Source organism: Palaemon carinicauda, chromosome 15, assembly GCF_036898095.1.
Source record: "Palaemon carinicauda isolate YSFRI2023 chromosome 15, ASM3689809v2, whole genome shotgun sequence".
Lineage (NCBI taxonomy): Eukaryota > Metazoa > Arthropoda > Malacostraca > Decapoda > Palaemonidae > Palaemon > Palaemon carinicauda.
The window spans coordinates 2,508,101-2,523,809 of NC_090739.1; the positions used below are offsets into that span (position 1 = coordinate 2,508,101).

Below are 15,709 nucleotides of genomic sequence, written 5' to 3' on the forward strand. Positions count from 1 at the left end.
TATATATATATATATATATATACATATATATATATATATATATATATATATATACATATACATATACACATATATATACATATATATAATACATATACATATATATAATACATATATATATATATATATATATATATATATATATATATATATATATATATATATATATATAGACACTTCTTTCCTGTCACGCTTAGCAGCAACCAATCGGAAACATCAATCTCCCAAACTGCTGTGTGTTAGTTAGAAATAGGGGAGGGGGTGGGAAAGGTTAAATCTACGTGTGTGCGTAAACGTGCATATCTATATAAATATCTAGCCGTCATTTTTGAGGAGTCGCATATACTAGTATTAACTAGAAAAAACAAATCAACTCGTGGGGTTATGTATGTGACAAGAAACGATTAATGGTAAATCGCCAAAAACCTTAAAAAAAAAAAAAAAAAAAGATACGCACGGGATGCGTCAAGTATCATAAAACCAAGCATGCGCAGAACTGTATCCAGGGCAACTTGAAAACGTGATTTTGGTTGACTAAACATTTATATTTATCTACTATTTTAATTAAGTGTTTCATCTTACATTTCTTCGAAAAGAAAAAAAAATCCATTTGTGAACAAAAACCATAAAAATACCGGATGTCTAATTTTCGTTTTTCTAACATTACATTTAACGTTTAATTTCTCGAACTTTTAGTATTTATCTATTATTTTAATTAAGTGTTTTCTCTTACATTCTTTCGAAACAAAAAAAATCTATTTGTGATCGAATGCAAATCATAAAAACACCGATTTTGTCTAATTTTCGCTTTTCTAAAAATACGTTCAACGGCATAATTTCTCAACTTTAAAAACAAAATTAATGCAAAAAACAGTAATGAAAAAAAAATATATATACCACAATATAAAAATAAGACTTATTGGAAGGATATACAAAAAGGTCAAGTTATACGACCCTAGCTTTTCTCAACTTTGTAATCCAAATTTCCTACCTAAAAATCTAGAGAGGAATACTTATATGTTAGGATATGTCATGGGATACATTTCAAATTATCGAAAATACAATATATTAACTGTTTAAAGTTACGTCGGCGAGGAAGGAACAAGGTGTCACGATGACTTTTAATTTCTTCCACATGATTCAGCTGATTTATCAAAACTCTTGCCTAATTATAGCACTCATTAAAAAAGACATCTAGTTTTAAAAACTACATCAAAAGCAAATCACTCGGAATTAGCTAAAATTATTTTGCGGAAAAATGAAAATTATTTTGATTTAGCTAAAATTATTTTACAAAAAATTTAATTTTTTTTGATTCAGCTAGAATTATTTTGCAAAAATTAGAAATGATTTTGATTCAGCAAGAATTATTTTGCAAAAAAATAGAAATTATTTTGATTCAGCTAGAATTATTTTGCAAGCAATATAAATTATATTGATTGAGCTAGCATTATTTTGCAACAAAATAATTTTTTTTTTTGATTCAGCTAGAATTATTTTGCAAAAATTTAATTCATCTGGATTCATCATTATTATCATCTCCTACGCCTACTGATGCAAAGGGCTTCCTGTTAGATTTAGTCAGTCGTCTCGTATCTTGAGCCTTTAAACTGACTGACTACATCCATAGAGGAATCTAGACAATTTGAATTCAGCTCAACTCAATTTGCAAAATAAATAACCTGGATTCAGTTAGAATTAATTTGCCAAAAAAAAATAATGTAAATTGTTACAATTAATATGTAAAAACAAAATAATTTGGATTCAGTTACAAATAATTTGCAAAATAAAAATAATTTGGATTCAGTTACAATGAATTTGCAAAAACAATTATTTGGATTCAGATACAAATAATTTGCAAAATAAATAATTTGCATACAGTTACAACTAATTTGCAAAAGAAAATATAATTTGGAATCAGTTACAGTTAATTTGCAAAACAATAATTTGGATTCAGAAACAAAAAATTTGCAAAATAAATAATTTGCATACAGTTACAACTAATTTGCAAAAGAAAATATAATTTGGAATCAGTTACAGTTAATTTGCAAAACAATAATTTGGATTCAGAAACAAAAAATTTGCAAAATAAATAATTTGCATACAGTTACAACTAATTTGCAAAAGAAAATATAATTTGGAATCAGTTACAATTAATTTGCAAAAAAAATTGATTCAGTTACAATTAATTTGCAAAAAAAAAAAAAATATATAATTTGGATTCAGTTACAATTAATTTGAAAAAAAAAATGTGTTGAGTCACAATTAATTTGCAAAAAAAAATATTTGGATTCAGTTACAATTACTTTGCAAAAGAAAATATAATTAAGATCCAGTTACAAATAATTTGGATTTAGGTAAAGCAAATTTACTTGATCGTCAACTATGACGATGGGAAAAAAATAAAACACCGAACCAGATTAGCTAGTTGACTCCAGTTCAAAGTGGCTTTCATGAAAAAAAAGAAAAAAAAGAACCGGTTGGAGAGGGCCTCATGACTTGAGTAAAGTATTCTAGAATCTGACATGAATCTGACCTAGGAGCAATGTGATGCCAATGTGTATTTCTACTGCAATATATCATCATCATCATCATTATTATTATTATTATTATTATTATTATTATTATTATTACTTGCTAACCTACAACCCTAATTGAAAAAGCACTACGCTATAAGCCAAAGGGCTCCAACAAGGAAAATACACCAGTGAGGAAAGGAAATAAGAAAATAGATAAAACATTTTAAGAACAATTATAAAATCAAAATAAATCTTTCGTATATAAAATATAAAAACTTAAAAAAAAGCAAAGGAAGAGAAATAAGATTGAATAGTGCCCGAGTGTACCCTCAAGCAAGAAAACTCTACCCCAAGACAGAAGATCATTGTATAGAAGCTATGTCACTACCTAAGACTAAAGAACAATGGTTTGATATTGGAGTGTCCTCCTAGAAGAGCTGCTTACCATAGCTAAAGTCTCTCTTCTAGTAATGACCTTTACCATTTTAATGCCTGTGTATATAACCAACTAAGCCAAATAATGTTTTCCTTAAGAATATTATCTTAAACATCACTGATAGTTCTCTAAAGAGCTGTAACACACACGAGTTCCGCCGCCAGAGAGCGTGGCCAGCGCCGTCATCAACAACTTTCTGTCTCGTCATTTCAGTGATTCCGTTGCTGCCGTTTTTCATTTATGCGACTTTGGGGTCGTTGAAACCCACATCTACAAGAAGGAATAGAGTTTTTTTTTTCTTTTTTTTTCTTTCAATAGATACATGTAAGCCCGAGCATGCTAGCTAGGCTTGTGTATAGCCAGAGGCTCATATAGACAAGGTGATTATTGTTCTGGCCAAAGGGCCTTAATTTTTTTTTATTTTTTTTTTACATATATTTTACCGTTTTCAGCTTACTATAAAGAAATCTTATGTAAGAATGGTCAATTATAACAATTATAATCAAATTGTAAACATTCTGTGAGTATATAGACAAGATGATTATTGTTCTGGCCAGAGGGCCTTCAATTCTTTTTTATACATATATATTTTACCGTTTTCAGCTTACTATAAAGAAATCTTATGTAAGAATAGTCAATTATAATCAAATTATAAACATTCTGTGAGCATATAGACAAGATGATTATTGTTCTGGCTAGAGGGCCTTCAATTTTTTTTTTTTCATATATTTTACCGTTTTCACCTTAATATCAAGAAATCTTATGTAAGAGTGGTCAATTATCAACAAATTGTAAACATTCTGTAGAGCATATGGACAAAATTATTATTTTTCTGCTCAGAGGGCCCTCAAATTTCTGTTTTAGATTTTTTTATATATATATATTTTACCGTTTACAGCTTACTATAAAGTTATGTACGAATGGTCAATTATAATCAAATTGTAAACATTCTGTGAGCATATACACAAGATGATTATTGTTCTGGCCAGAGGGCCTTCAATTTTTTTTTCCATATATTTTACCGTTTACAGCTTACTATAAAGTTATGTACGAATGATCAATTATAATCAAATTGTAAACATTCTGTGAGCATATAGACAAGATTATTATTGTTTTGGCCAGAGGGCCTTCAATTCTTTTTTTTTTTCTTCATATATTTTACCGTTTTCAGCTTACTATAAAGAAATCTTATGTAAGAATGGTATTATAATCTAATTGTAAACATTCTGTGAGTATATAGACAAGATGATTATTGTTCTGGCTAGAGGGCCTTCAATTTTTTTTTTTTTTTTTTTCAATTTGTTTTTTTCATATATTTTACCGTTTTCAGCTTACTATAAAGAAATCTTATATAAGCATGGTCAATTATAATCAAATTGTAAACATTCTGTGAGCATATAGACAAGATGATTATTGTTCTGGCTAGAGGGCCCTCAAATTTCTATTTAGATTTTTTTTATATATTTTACTATTCTCAGCTTACTATAAAGAAATCTTATGTAAGAATGGTCAAGTGTCATCTAATTATAAACATTCTGCAGAACATATAATATATAGACGATTATTTTTTTGCCAGGAGAGCCCTCAAAATTCTATTTCTCTATAGATTCTTTTTTTTATATTATACCGTTTTCTGCTTACTATAAAGAAATCTTATGATCTCTGACAGGTAGCTTAACTTTTATACTTATAACGTTGTTGTTTTTGAATGAATAAAAGAAAATATACATAAAAACAACGAAATATTAGCTAGTTACCTGAAATAGATGATACAAGGGAAAATAATGTGTATACCATTACTGCTAGTTAACTATTGCTGGATGTCTTTTTATGTTGAACTTCAAAAGTTCAAACTTGCCCAAGCCCCTCTCTACCCAAGCTAGGACCAAGGAAGTCCAGGTAATGGCCGCTGATGACTCAGTAGACAGACCTATAGGCTCCCCCAAAACACCCCCATCCTTAGCTCACAAGAATGGTGAAATTGCAGCGACCAAAGAAACTAACGAGTTTGAGCGAACCCCAGTCTGGAGCACCAGTCAGGGACGTAACCACATCGGTCACCACAACCTTAGAATTAATGTTATTACCTGGTTTTTTATTATTATCATTTGATTTCCTGTCTTTATGAAAAGAATGCGTGTGTGTGTGTGTGTGCTGTCCTAAGATTTCCTTTGTACATAAGAGAGCGTAGCGTATTACCATATAATTTAATTGATTTGGCAATATTTTAGTAATTGCGTGTGTCACGGAAATAACATTTGAACAAATTATAAAATCTGAATTAAAAAAAATTTTAAATATTCATTCATGTTTATCAAGATTTAACTTATTGTAAATTCAAAAGACTTGAATTCAAATTTAATAGAAATGTTGAATCTTTATCTTTTATTAGGGTTTAACCTACTGTTAAATATAAAAATTCCAAATTCAAAGTCAATACAAATTTTGAATACTCGTGTTTTAATAAGATTTAAAACCACAATTAAATCTAAAGTTAGAGGTGAAATTAAATAAACTTGTTGAATATAAAATGAATTTATAGAGTATAAAAGAGAGCATGAATTTGCTTCTTCCTTCTATAACTCTCTCGTAGCATGTCACATACGGGAAAAACCGTAGCCAATGGCCTCAAAGAATTCCATAGTATTAAGCCATGTTACCCACAGGCACTGTGATTATTTATTGCTTTTTGGAAAACAGAAAACTTATCTACACTGTACTAGATACTTGAACACTACTTGTTTGGTAGTAGGTTGGCCAGGGTACCACACACCCGTTGAGGTACTACCGCTAGAGAGTTATTGGGTCTTTTGACTGGTCAGACTGTAGTACATAGCATCTTTCTGGTTACGGTTAATTTCCCCTTTGCCTACACACACAGAATAGTCTGGCGTATTCTTTACATAATCTCCTTTATCCTCATACACCTGACAACATTCAGATTACCAAACAATTCTTCTTACTGCACTGTAATTGTTCAGTGGCCACTTTCCGCTTCGTAAGGGTAGAAGAGACTCTTTAGCTATGGTAAGTAGCTCTTCTAGGAGAAGGACACTCCAAAATCAAACCATAGTTCACTAATCTTGGGTAGTGCCATAGCCTCTGTACCATGGTCTTCCAATGTCTTGGGTTAGAGTTCTCTTGCTAGAGGAATACTTGGGCACACTATTCTATCTTATTTCTGTTCCTCTCGTTTTGTTACAGTTTTATAGTTTATATAGGAAATGTTTGTTTTAATGTTGTTAATCCTCTAAGATATTTTATTTTTCTTTGTTTCCTTTCCTCACTGAGCTATTTTCCCTGTTGCAGCCCCTGGGCTTATAGCATCCTGGTTTTCCAATTAGGGTTCTAGCTTAGCAAGTAATAATAATAATAATAATAATAATAATAATAATAATAATAATAAGAGCACAAGCTGAGACGAAGGAAAAACAGCGGTCGCGCGCACTCACCCATAAATATTCTTGCCATCTAAATCGTACGAGTTTTCCTGTTACAACTGTCCGCGTCACAAGGAAAAACTAAGGAATAATTTCACCAGGTACACAGTTCATCAAATGCTCCCCCAGAGTTCAACCTAAACAATCAGACTGTTTACCAAGAACTTACGTGGCAGCCGTATTTACTTGTATAATCATTTATTATATGATATGAAATCCTCGCTTCATTTACATACTTTTGGAGTGTTTTCATCAATGTGTGCGTGAGCATCCGTGACACGATTAAAGTGGTTGATGTTGTGTGTGAATCATATGGATGTACCGAATGAGTAAATAACAGAGTGATGTGGGAATAATGGATGATAAGTGAAATAAGAAAAAGATGTATATGGTTTATAGTGTACGATGGAACATGCAGCAGTGAGTAAAAAAAATCATATATTTCGACACTTTTGGCTTTATCAACGATAGAAATTTCTTGGTAAATTTAGGATAAATGTAGATAGGTTTATGAGTCCAACTGATTAGCTCAGTGAACGATAAAACAATACAGGGACACATTGAAGTATTTCTAACTACAGAAAGTATACCAATTATTCTAAAAAGCTTATGAACCATTCATTACCTAAAAGTTATGAATGAAGAAATATACTATAAACCAACAAAATCAAGTATGACAAGATAATGAAAAAAACACTACAAAATAATTAAACCAATGAATGAACATTTAGAAAACATTAACAACTTCATTTTAGATTCATACATAACAACAATCACAGACGATGATTCAAGCCACTTAAAAAAAGAGATACATCAGGGAACAACCAAGTATACAGTCATTTAATTCAACTCCAGGATGTGGTTTCAAAAGATCCTACTAACACAAGTCTTCTTCGTTCATTTGACTCTGCAGGGGGCCTCCACGTTTCGCATATCTAGTGACAGGTGAGTGACTGTGATGAGCAATTAGAGGAAAAACTATATCATGGTAGAAATGAGAAAGTACATTTGTATGGACTAAAAAGACAAAGGATTGTAATGTATGAATAACAGTGAGTCAAGAGGACTTCACGTGTATGACCCCCCCCCCACACACACATGTATATATATATATATATATATATATATATATATATATATATATATATATGTATATATTAAATATACACATATGTATACACATACATTTTACACACCCACACCCACACACATATACATATATACACACACACACGCATATATATATATATATATATATATATATATATATATATGTTTGTGTGTGTATATACATATATGTGCGTAAATGTTCTTGTGTACGTTTTGAGTTCTTTTTCTATAATCTAACAATGTTAAGTGAATATAAAGGTCCGTAAAAGCACATCTAAAAGATCAAAATCATATATTTTGACAGCTGCTTTTGTGCTGAACTCTGATATAGCCCAAGAATACAACTTAAGCCTTTAATGAAAAAATTTATTCGGCCGACTAAACTCACAACCTTTAATAAGAAAGACGCACTTGGATAACAGACAAAATTTCCGAAACACACTTTTAATGTACAAAGAAATACACTTTCCTTTACGTTGGCCAGACTAATTATGGAGCAAAGTCTGAATTCAAAATTATCAGGAAAAAACCTGGAACACAGAGAGAGAGAGAGAGAGAGAGAGAGAGAGAGAGAGAGAGAGAGAGAGAGAGAGAGAGAGAGAAAAGCCTGATAAGCTGGTATTTCATATACGTACTTTTAAATGACCTTTTCACTCTTTAAATTTTTCCACCTTAAGCTGGGGTCGAACCCAGGAGAGAGAGAGAGAGAGAGAGAGAGAGAGAGAGAGAGAGAGAGAGAGAGAGAGAGAGAGAGAGAGAGAGCTCTCATGGATTGTCAGTAGCTTGAAACTAACAACAAAAATAATAATCACTCCTCCACTGAATGAGCGTACATTTAAAGAATATATAATTCAGCTGCCTTATAACACATAATCGATGTAATCAAACCCAAAAACAATGCAATCATGTATTTCTTGTAATCCCAACGATCTCTTTTCAGTTTTTGGATCGAATCTAACTCTAGCATAAGTGGGTGGGGAGTCGACTTGGGTCAGTGCCCTGGTACCACAAGTCAAAACAAACAAAGTCACGCCTGCTCGGGTGAAGACAGTCCTCCCTTCTTCCAGAGAAAATGGCATCTCTCTTCGGGAGTTACGAGAGAGGTCCATTTCCCTCAGCCTGGAGAAGGCATGGTCTTGTTGGTTTTCAATCAACGAAACGCTCGTCTTCTGCTATATAAGGTAATGCCAAAGAAAAAGTAAAAATAACAGAGGGAATTATGTTTTTTTTTTTTTCTAATTGTTTCATGAATTATAATCATAAATTAATCAAATACTTTCCTTCCTGTCTTTTTTTTATATACGATCAAAAGTTATCTACCGAACTAGTTTATTCTGTGCTTTATATAATTTTTTCGTTCATGCATCAGTATCAATTAATGATAATGTTACTAATAAAAGTAATCATAAATTACTGTGATAATTTATTAAGAACAAAAACTACAATAAAAGAATATTACCAACGTATTTAAACTCAATTCAATAAGTTCGGTAACTGTCACTAAACTCTTTTAATATCACTTATAGGTTTTCCCACTTGGTCACTATTGGTTCTTCTGGTCGGACTTCCAGTGGTACATGAAAAACATTGCACCTGGGCGCCTTGTAGTACTGACAATATCTGTAGCTGGTACCCTTGGGCTTCGTCACACTACCGAAATTCTAGCCAACCTGGGATCTGTGTTTTCTCCTCTGCTCACCCTCCATGCCCATTGGAGCTGGATCTTCATCAAAGGAGGTCGCACCATCTCAGAAACCTCGGTCATCACAAACCAAAATAATGTCCAGCATCATTCAACAATGCAACTTTCTTCTCTTCCAGAACCAAGTGCCAGAAGAGAGAGCACGCTTGAACAGTCTCTTCCAGAACCAAGTGCCAGAAGAGAGAGCAGGCCTGAACAGTCTCTTCCAGAACCAAGAGCCAGAAAAGAGAGCAGTCTTGAAAAGTTTCTTCCAGAACCAAGAGCCAGAGGAGAGAGTAGGCATGAACAGTCAATCCTAGAACAAAGAGCCAGAAGAGAGAGCAGGCTTGAACAGTCTCTTCCAGAACCAAGCACCAGAAGAAAGAGTAGGCTTCAACAGTCTCTCCCAGAACCAAGCGCCACAAGAGACAGCAGGCTTGAACAGTCTCGCTGGCAATACTGTGCTACAGAAGGAGGAATGGGAGAGTTATGTGATGAACATAATCCATTACCGTTACCTATACCTTCCCCATCTCCATTGGGAAATGAAACAGCTGCAGCTCTTGTTAGTATACCAGTTATATTAACTGCCGGCAGTAGACACCAGTACTTGCGACATACTTTGACAACACTTCTCTCAACTCCTGGTATACAGTTAGTTGACTTGCATGTTATTCTTGGAGATGCACCCCCTCCTACAATAAAGCTATTAAATCTCCTGAAGGTTAAATATACTATATTATCCGTCAGTGGTAACCACAATAACAAGCTATTCATATACTACAGAAATGTCTATGAGTACGCAGCTCGCACATTTCCCAAAGCCCCAGCAGTCATATTTCTTGATGAAGACGTGGAGGTTTCTCCTGATTTCTTTTCTTACATGAGTCAGACACTCTGGCTGCTGAAGGAAGATCCATCTATTTATTGCATTAATGCATACTCCGCTACAGGGATTAATGGATTGTCTCACCATCCCTCTCGGGTCTTCCGCGGTTCTGTGCAAGTGGAATGGGGTTATGCTATTTCTCTAGACTTCATAAGAGAGGCATTAAGTGTATGGCCGAAAGCCGCACATGGTATCAAGATAATCCTTTATGACTACTTCTTGTACACCTTTGCAAGCAAGGGTCGAGAGTGCGTCTATCCTGAGGTAGGTCGTAGTTTCCACTATGGGGCAGGGACTAACACCATGACAAACTTAATAACAATGGAAACAGCATTTCTCAACAAGACGCTGGTGCAAGAGTTTGGAGTAAAACTTTCAAATGTTGACAGACTCTTAGAGGACCACTGGAAAGAAGATCTCCAACGCAACATTTCTCAGGCAACGGTACTTGTTGGCAACCCTTGTAAAAGAGACCTTTTACCAAAGTCTTTAAATTCAACCCATGACATCAATCTGTTTGTGTTCTACTATCAACTTAATAAGTTTGAGGAAAACGGGAAAGATATCCCAGATGTTTCTCAATTTTACCATCTATATTGCTGTTTTGGAGCATGGAGCATTTCAGAACAAGGACAGCACAAAGGAGTGGGGATTTTATCCTTGGCCACTAATGCTACCTTGTACCTAGTAGGTGTCCCATACTCTCCATATTCCAGTCTTAAACCTAGCTGGGTACCGCTGTGGGATATTCATGGAATACCAGAGGAGGAGTTTATAACTGTAGAAGATAATATGTTGCATCGAGAAAAATTTACTGTGCACGTGCCAAACCTGAATATGACAACAACTAAGATAATAAGAAAATTATCAAACCTCTGAAAATCTTGAACTATGTGATACAGTACCACCGACATTGATTTTAAAACAAATATATTCAATAAAACATGTAATTTACAGATTTTTTTTTTCTATTCAAAATACAGTTATAATGTATCTAATATTATTCTTGTCTTGAAAAAGTATTTTTTTATAAATTAAATCTTTCCCAAGTTAAATTGAAAGCTTATTAACAAAACAAGAAACTCAATACAAAATTTGTTTAAATTCGTAGAAAAAAAGAACAAAATCAAACGCACACAAAAGTAAATGTCACGAAAACAAACAAATATCAGCTGTTCAGTGACGTAACGGGTAAAGGGAGTAAAACACTCTCTCTCTCTCTCTCTCTCTCTCTTCTCTCTCTCTCTCTCTCTCTCTCTCTCTCTCTCTCTCTCTCTCTCTCTCTCTCTCTCTCCAAGATAACCTTAATGGTTTTGAGATAACCTAAAAGGCTTATGAGACCGAACGCCCCCCCCCCCCAAAAAAAAAAAAAAAAACTAATTGACAACTAGAGATTTTTAGGCAACTCTGGTGTTCTGATATACTAATTGTTATCTACCGCTTTGTTAACTGATAAAAAAATGGGATTTAAAGCTATCAAGTGACATGTGTGCTTGCTACAATCTAATAATAGCCATCAAATTTACGTACCTGGGATCAAATCTATTTCGAAATATACCATGGTCTTCCACTATCTTGGGGCAGAGTTCTCTTGCTTGAGGGTACATTAAGGCCCTCTATTCTATCTTATTTCTCGTCCCTTTGTTTTTATAGTTTTTATAGTTTATATATGACAAGTTTATTTTAATGTTCTTACTGTTCTTAAAATATTTGATGTTTAATGTTCATTACTTCTGTAGTTTGTTTATATTCTTGTTTCCTTTCCTCACTTGGCTATTTTTCCCTTTCGGAGCTTATGGCATCTTTCTCTTCCAACTAGATGATGATAATAATAATAATAATAATAATAATAATAATAATAATAATAATAATAATAATCTCTTTTGAAAAGAAAACTTGAATTAGAAAAATACATCAAGGCTCAAAATTGTATTCCAGAAAAAATAAGCAATGATTATCTAAGGAAAAACTCACCAGGAGTATTGAAGGGCACGCAAGTCTGTGAGAAGTTCGTCTCGCTTTTTTTTTTTTTTTACCTCACGTTACTAAAGTGTCTGTTCATATTGAACTGCCGGGCCACTCAAGAGAGACTGATTACCTTATCGCTTAACTAAACAACTTCGGAGATTAAATCACTTGGCTAAGCAATTGTCTTCGACAATAAGTGATAATGAAAGCGATACACAGTGACAGTGAGTGAACTATCACTTAAAATCTAATTTTGAAGTTCGGTATATTTTTGTACTGAAACTTTTCTTAGCTACTCTCTACAGTCTGATATGGTGATAGAAATGACACCTACATTGGTAAATTATATTGGTTATTATTAATATCAATGTGTAAGATAAAGCTGTTAGATTTGCAAAACCTCGTTGTAGCAAAATCATTCCCATTACTTAGATTTTTAAAACAGGAAATAAACAATGAACATCAGGATCCTTATACGCGAATTGAATGGGCTTTGAAAAGATGATGAGATTGGTAACAAAATATTCACCTACTTACTACTGTGAAGAAACTGATAGTCAGTGATCTATCATTTGAAATTTCACTTTGAACTACTGCATATTTTTCTATTGAAACTTTTCTTAGCTACTCTCTACAGTTTGACGTAGGGATAAAAATGACACCTACACTGATAAAAATATTCACCTACTTATTACTGTGAAGAAACTGATAGTCAGTGATCTATCATTTAAAATTTCACTTTGAACGACTGTATATTTTCCTATTGAAACTTTCCTTAGCTACTCTCTACAGTTTGACGTAGGGATAAAAATGACACCTACACTGATAAAAATATTCACGTACTTATTACTGTGAAGAAACTGATAGTCAGTGATGTATCATTTAAAATTTCATTTTGAACTACCGTATATTTATGTATTGAAACTTTTCTTAGCTACTCTTTACAGTCTGATATAGTGATAAAAACGACACCTACACTGATAAAAATATTCACGTACTTATTACTGTGAAGAAACTGACAGTCAATGATCCATCATTTAAAATTTCACTTTGAACTACCGTATATTTATGTATTGAAACTTTTCTTAGCTACTCTCTACAGTCTGACATATTGATAGAAATGACACCTACACTGTACTAATTAATGTGAAGAAACTGACTAATTACTATAAATCGGATCCAGACAGTAATTAAAATGACACACAGTATGTTTGGCAGGCTAAACGTCAACGTTCAGTAACGGGCATCACATCTATGCTTAATTCCAAAGAAAATAAAAAAAAAGGTGATCAGATTGCCTCTGATTTATTATTTGTTATTATCATTAATAATTATTATTATTAATCATCATCATCACCATTATCATTATTATTATTATTATTATTACTTGCTAAGCTACAAACCTAGTTGGAAAAGCAGGATGAAAATAGCCCAGCGAGGAAAGGAAACAATAAAATAAGAGAAGTAATTAACAATTGGAATATTAAAATATCTTAAGAACAGTAACTACATGTAAAATAAATATTTCATACATAAACTATAATATATTTAACAAAATAAGAGGAAGAGAAACAAGATAGAATAATGTGGCCCCCAGTGTACCCTCAAGCAAGATAACCCTAACTCAAGACAGTGGAAGGCCAAGGTACAGAGGCTATAGCTATTAGAAAATGAGAGCTAGTGAGTGGTTGGAGCTCTGGCTAACATTCCAGATACTATGTTTTAAGACGAATAGTATTCAGAAGGCTACCATCACTTAAGCAATGGGTTTCATCAATAGAACAAGTCCAGCGAAATAAATTTAATTCTCAAAGCCCATTCAATTCGTGTATAAGGATCCAGATGTTCATTATGTATTTCCTACTTTAGAAATCGAAGTAAATGGAATGATTTTGCTACAACGCTGTTTTGCAAATCTAACAGTTTTAGTTTACACCTTAAAATCAATAATAACCAATATCAAGAATATCAATAGTAATTAGCATTATCCTTACTGATATCATTATCATCTTGAATAGTTTGTACACTAAACAGTTACCTGATACCTAATAGTTTGCCTTAAGGGCTGCCAACGCAAGAGCCCGTGCCTAGCACAAGGTTAGGCAATCAAGCAACAGTTATTATTATTATTATTATTATTATTATTACTTTCTAAGCTACAACTCTAGTTGGAAAAGCAGGATGCTACAAGCCCAAGGGCTCCACCATGGAAAAAGAATAGCCCAGTAAGGAAATAAATAATCTACATGAGAAGTAATGAACAATGAATGTGAAATATCTTAGGATCGGTAACAATGTTAGAATAGATTTATCAGTAATAAACTATGAATAGAGACAACCATAATTAACAGTTTATGCAACCGGCCCCTTTCTGAGACGCGGGATACCTTACCCAAGATCTACATGCTTTCTCTAGACTTTGACCTTACCGTGGTAAAAGGGTTTGCTTATCGCCGTGATCAGCAAAGCTGTACTATTCAGAGCCACCGATAGTAGGTTGGTTTCCTTTGAGTGATCAGACAAAAATCTCCCCCCTTCACCAATCAGCAGTAGGCCAGCATGGTGATGAAAACTGGCCAAACTCCGGACATGAAAACGGACATGTATAAAGACTTTGTCCTGCAGTGGACTAGAAACGGCTGCATTTCCTGTTTTGTTATTTGTAAGCAACGAATAACGTATATTGTGCGTGTTTGCTTGAGTAATACAATCTAGAAAAACTGGATGAACGATGAGTGCAGTAAGAAACCCACCCTACTCTACTGCCTTGCAAGTTCAAAGGGCAAGTTAGACACTTGGGTGGGGTGCAGTATCCTTGGGTGTTTCATTTTGATGCTGCAACACTATGAAAACAGCGAGCCTGACTGTTAGATTTTCTGATTCAAGGATAAATTGAAGTTGTACTCCTTTAAAATCTTCCTTTTACCTAAGTCAACTTGTTAATATACTATTTCATTTCTTTGATATTTTAAATAATCTTCTGAACTTCACTATGGTTTCCTTATTTTGACCTTGTTTTAATACATTTTTACATTGATTATTTTCCATTCAAATAGTCAACTTGTTAATATACTATTTTTTCTTTATATATATATATATATATATATATATATACATATATATATATATATACATATATATATATATATATATATATATATATATATATTGTACATTCCTCTATACTTTAATATGCTTTTCTTCATCTGGCCTCGCTTTTCTTGTTTTTCCATTGATTATTTTCCATTCATATGCTCAACTGGTTGATATACTATTGCATTTCTTTGATAGTTTGTACATTTCTCTATACTTTACTATGCTTTACTTCAACTGGCCTTGTTTCCCTTGGTTTTCCATTGATTATTTTCCATTGAAATGCTCAACTTGTTAATATACTATTTTATTTCCCTGATAGTTTGTACACTCCTTTCTACTTTACTATGCATATCTTCTTTTGTCTTTGTTTATATGGATTTTTCCATTGATTATTTTCCAATAAATGTTGATATAATATTTCCATTCTGTGATAGTTTGAACATTCCTCTATACTTTACTTTGCTTTTTGTCTTCTGACTTTGATTCATAGATTGTTCCATTATTTTCCATTCAAATGGTCAAATTGTTGATATACTATATTATTTCCTTGATATTTTGCACACTCTTCAA

At 32.9% G+C, this 15,709-nt stretch overlaps 1 protein-coding gene across 1 annotated transcript; it reads left to right on the plus strand.

Annotated features, from left to right (window-relative positions):
• Positions 1 to 8,505: 8,505 nt before the first annotated feature.
• LOC137654210 (protein O-linked-mannose beta-1,2-N-acetylglucosaminyltransferase 1-like) lies at positions 8,506 to 10,960 on the plus strand. The gene is made up of 2 exons (XM_068387846.1): positions 8,506 to 8,686; positions 9,032 to 10,960. Exons 1-2 carry the CDS (start codon positions 8,636 to 8,638, stop codon positions 10,952 to 10,954), a joined length of 1,974 nt encoding a protein of 657 aa, XP_068243947.1. The 5' UTR covers positions 8,506 to 8,635; the 3' UTR covers positions 10,955 to 10,960.
• Positions 10,961 to 15,709: the final 4,749 nt, after the last annotated feature.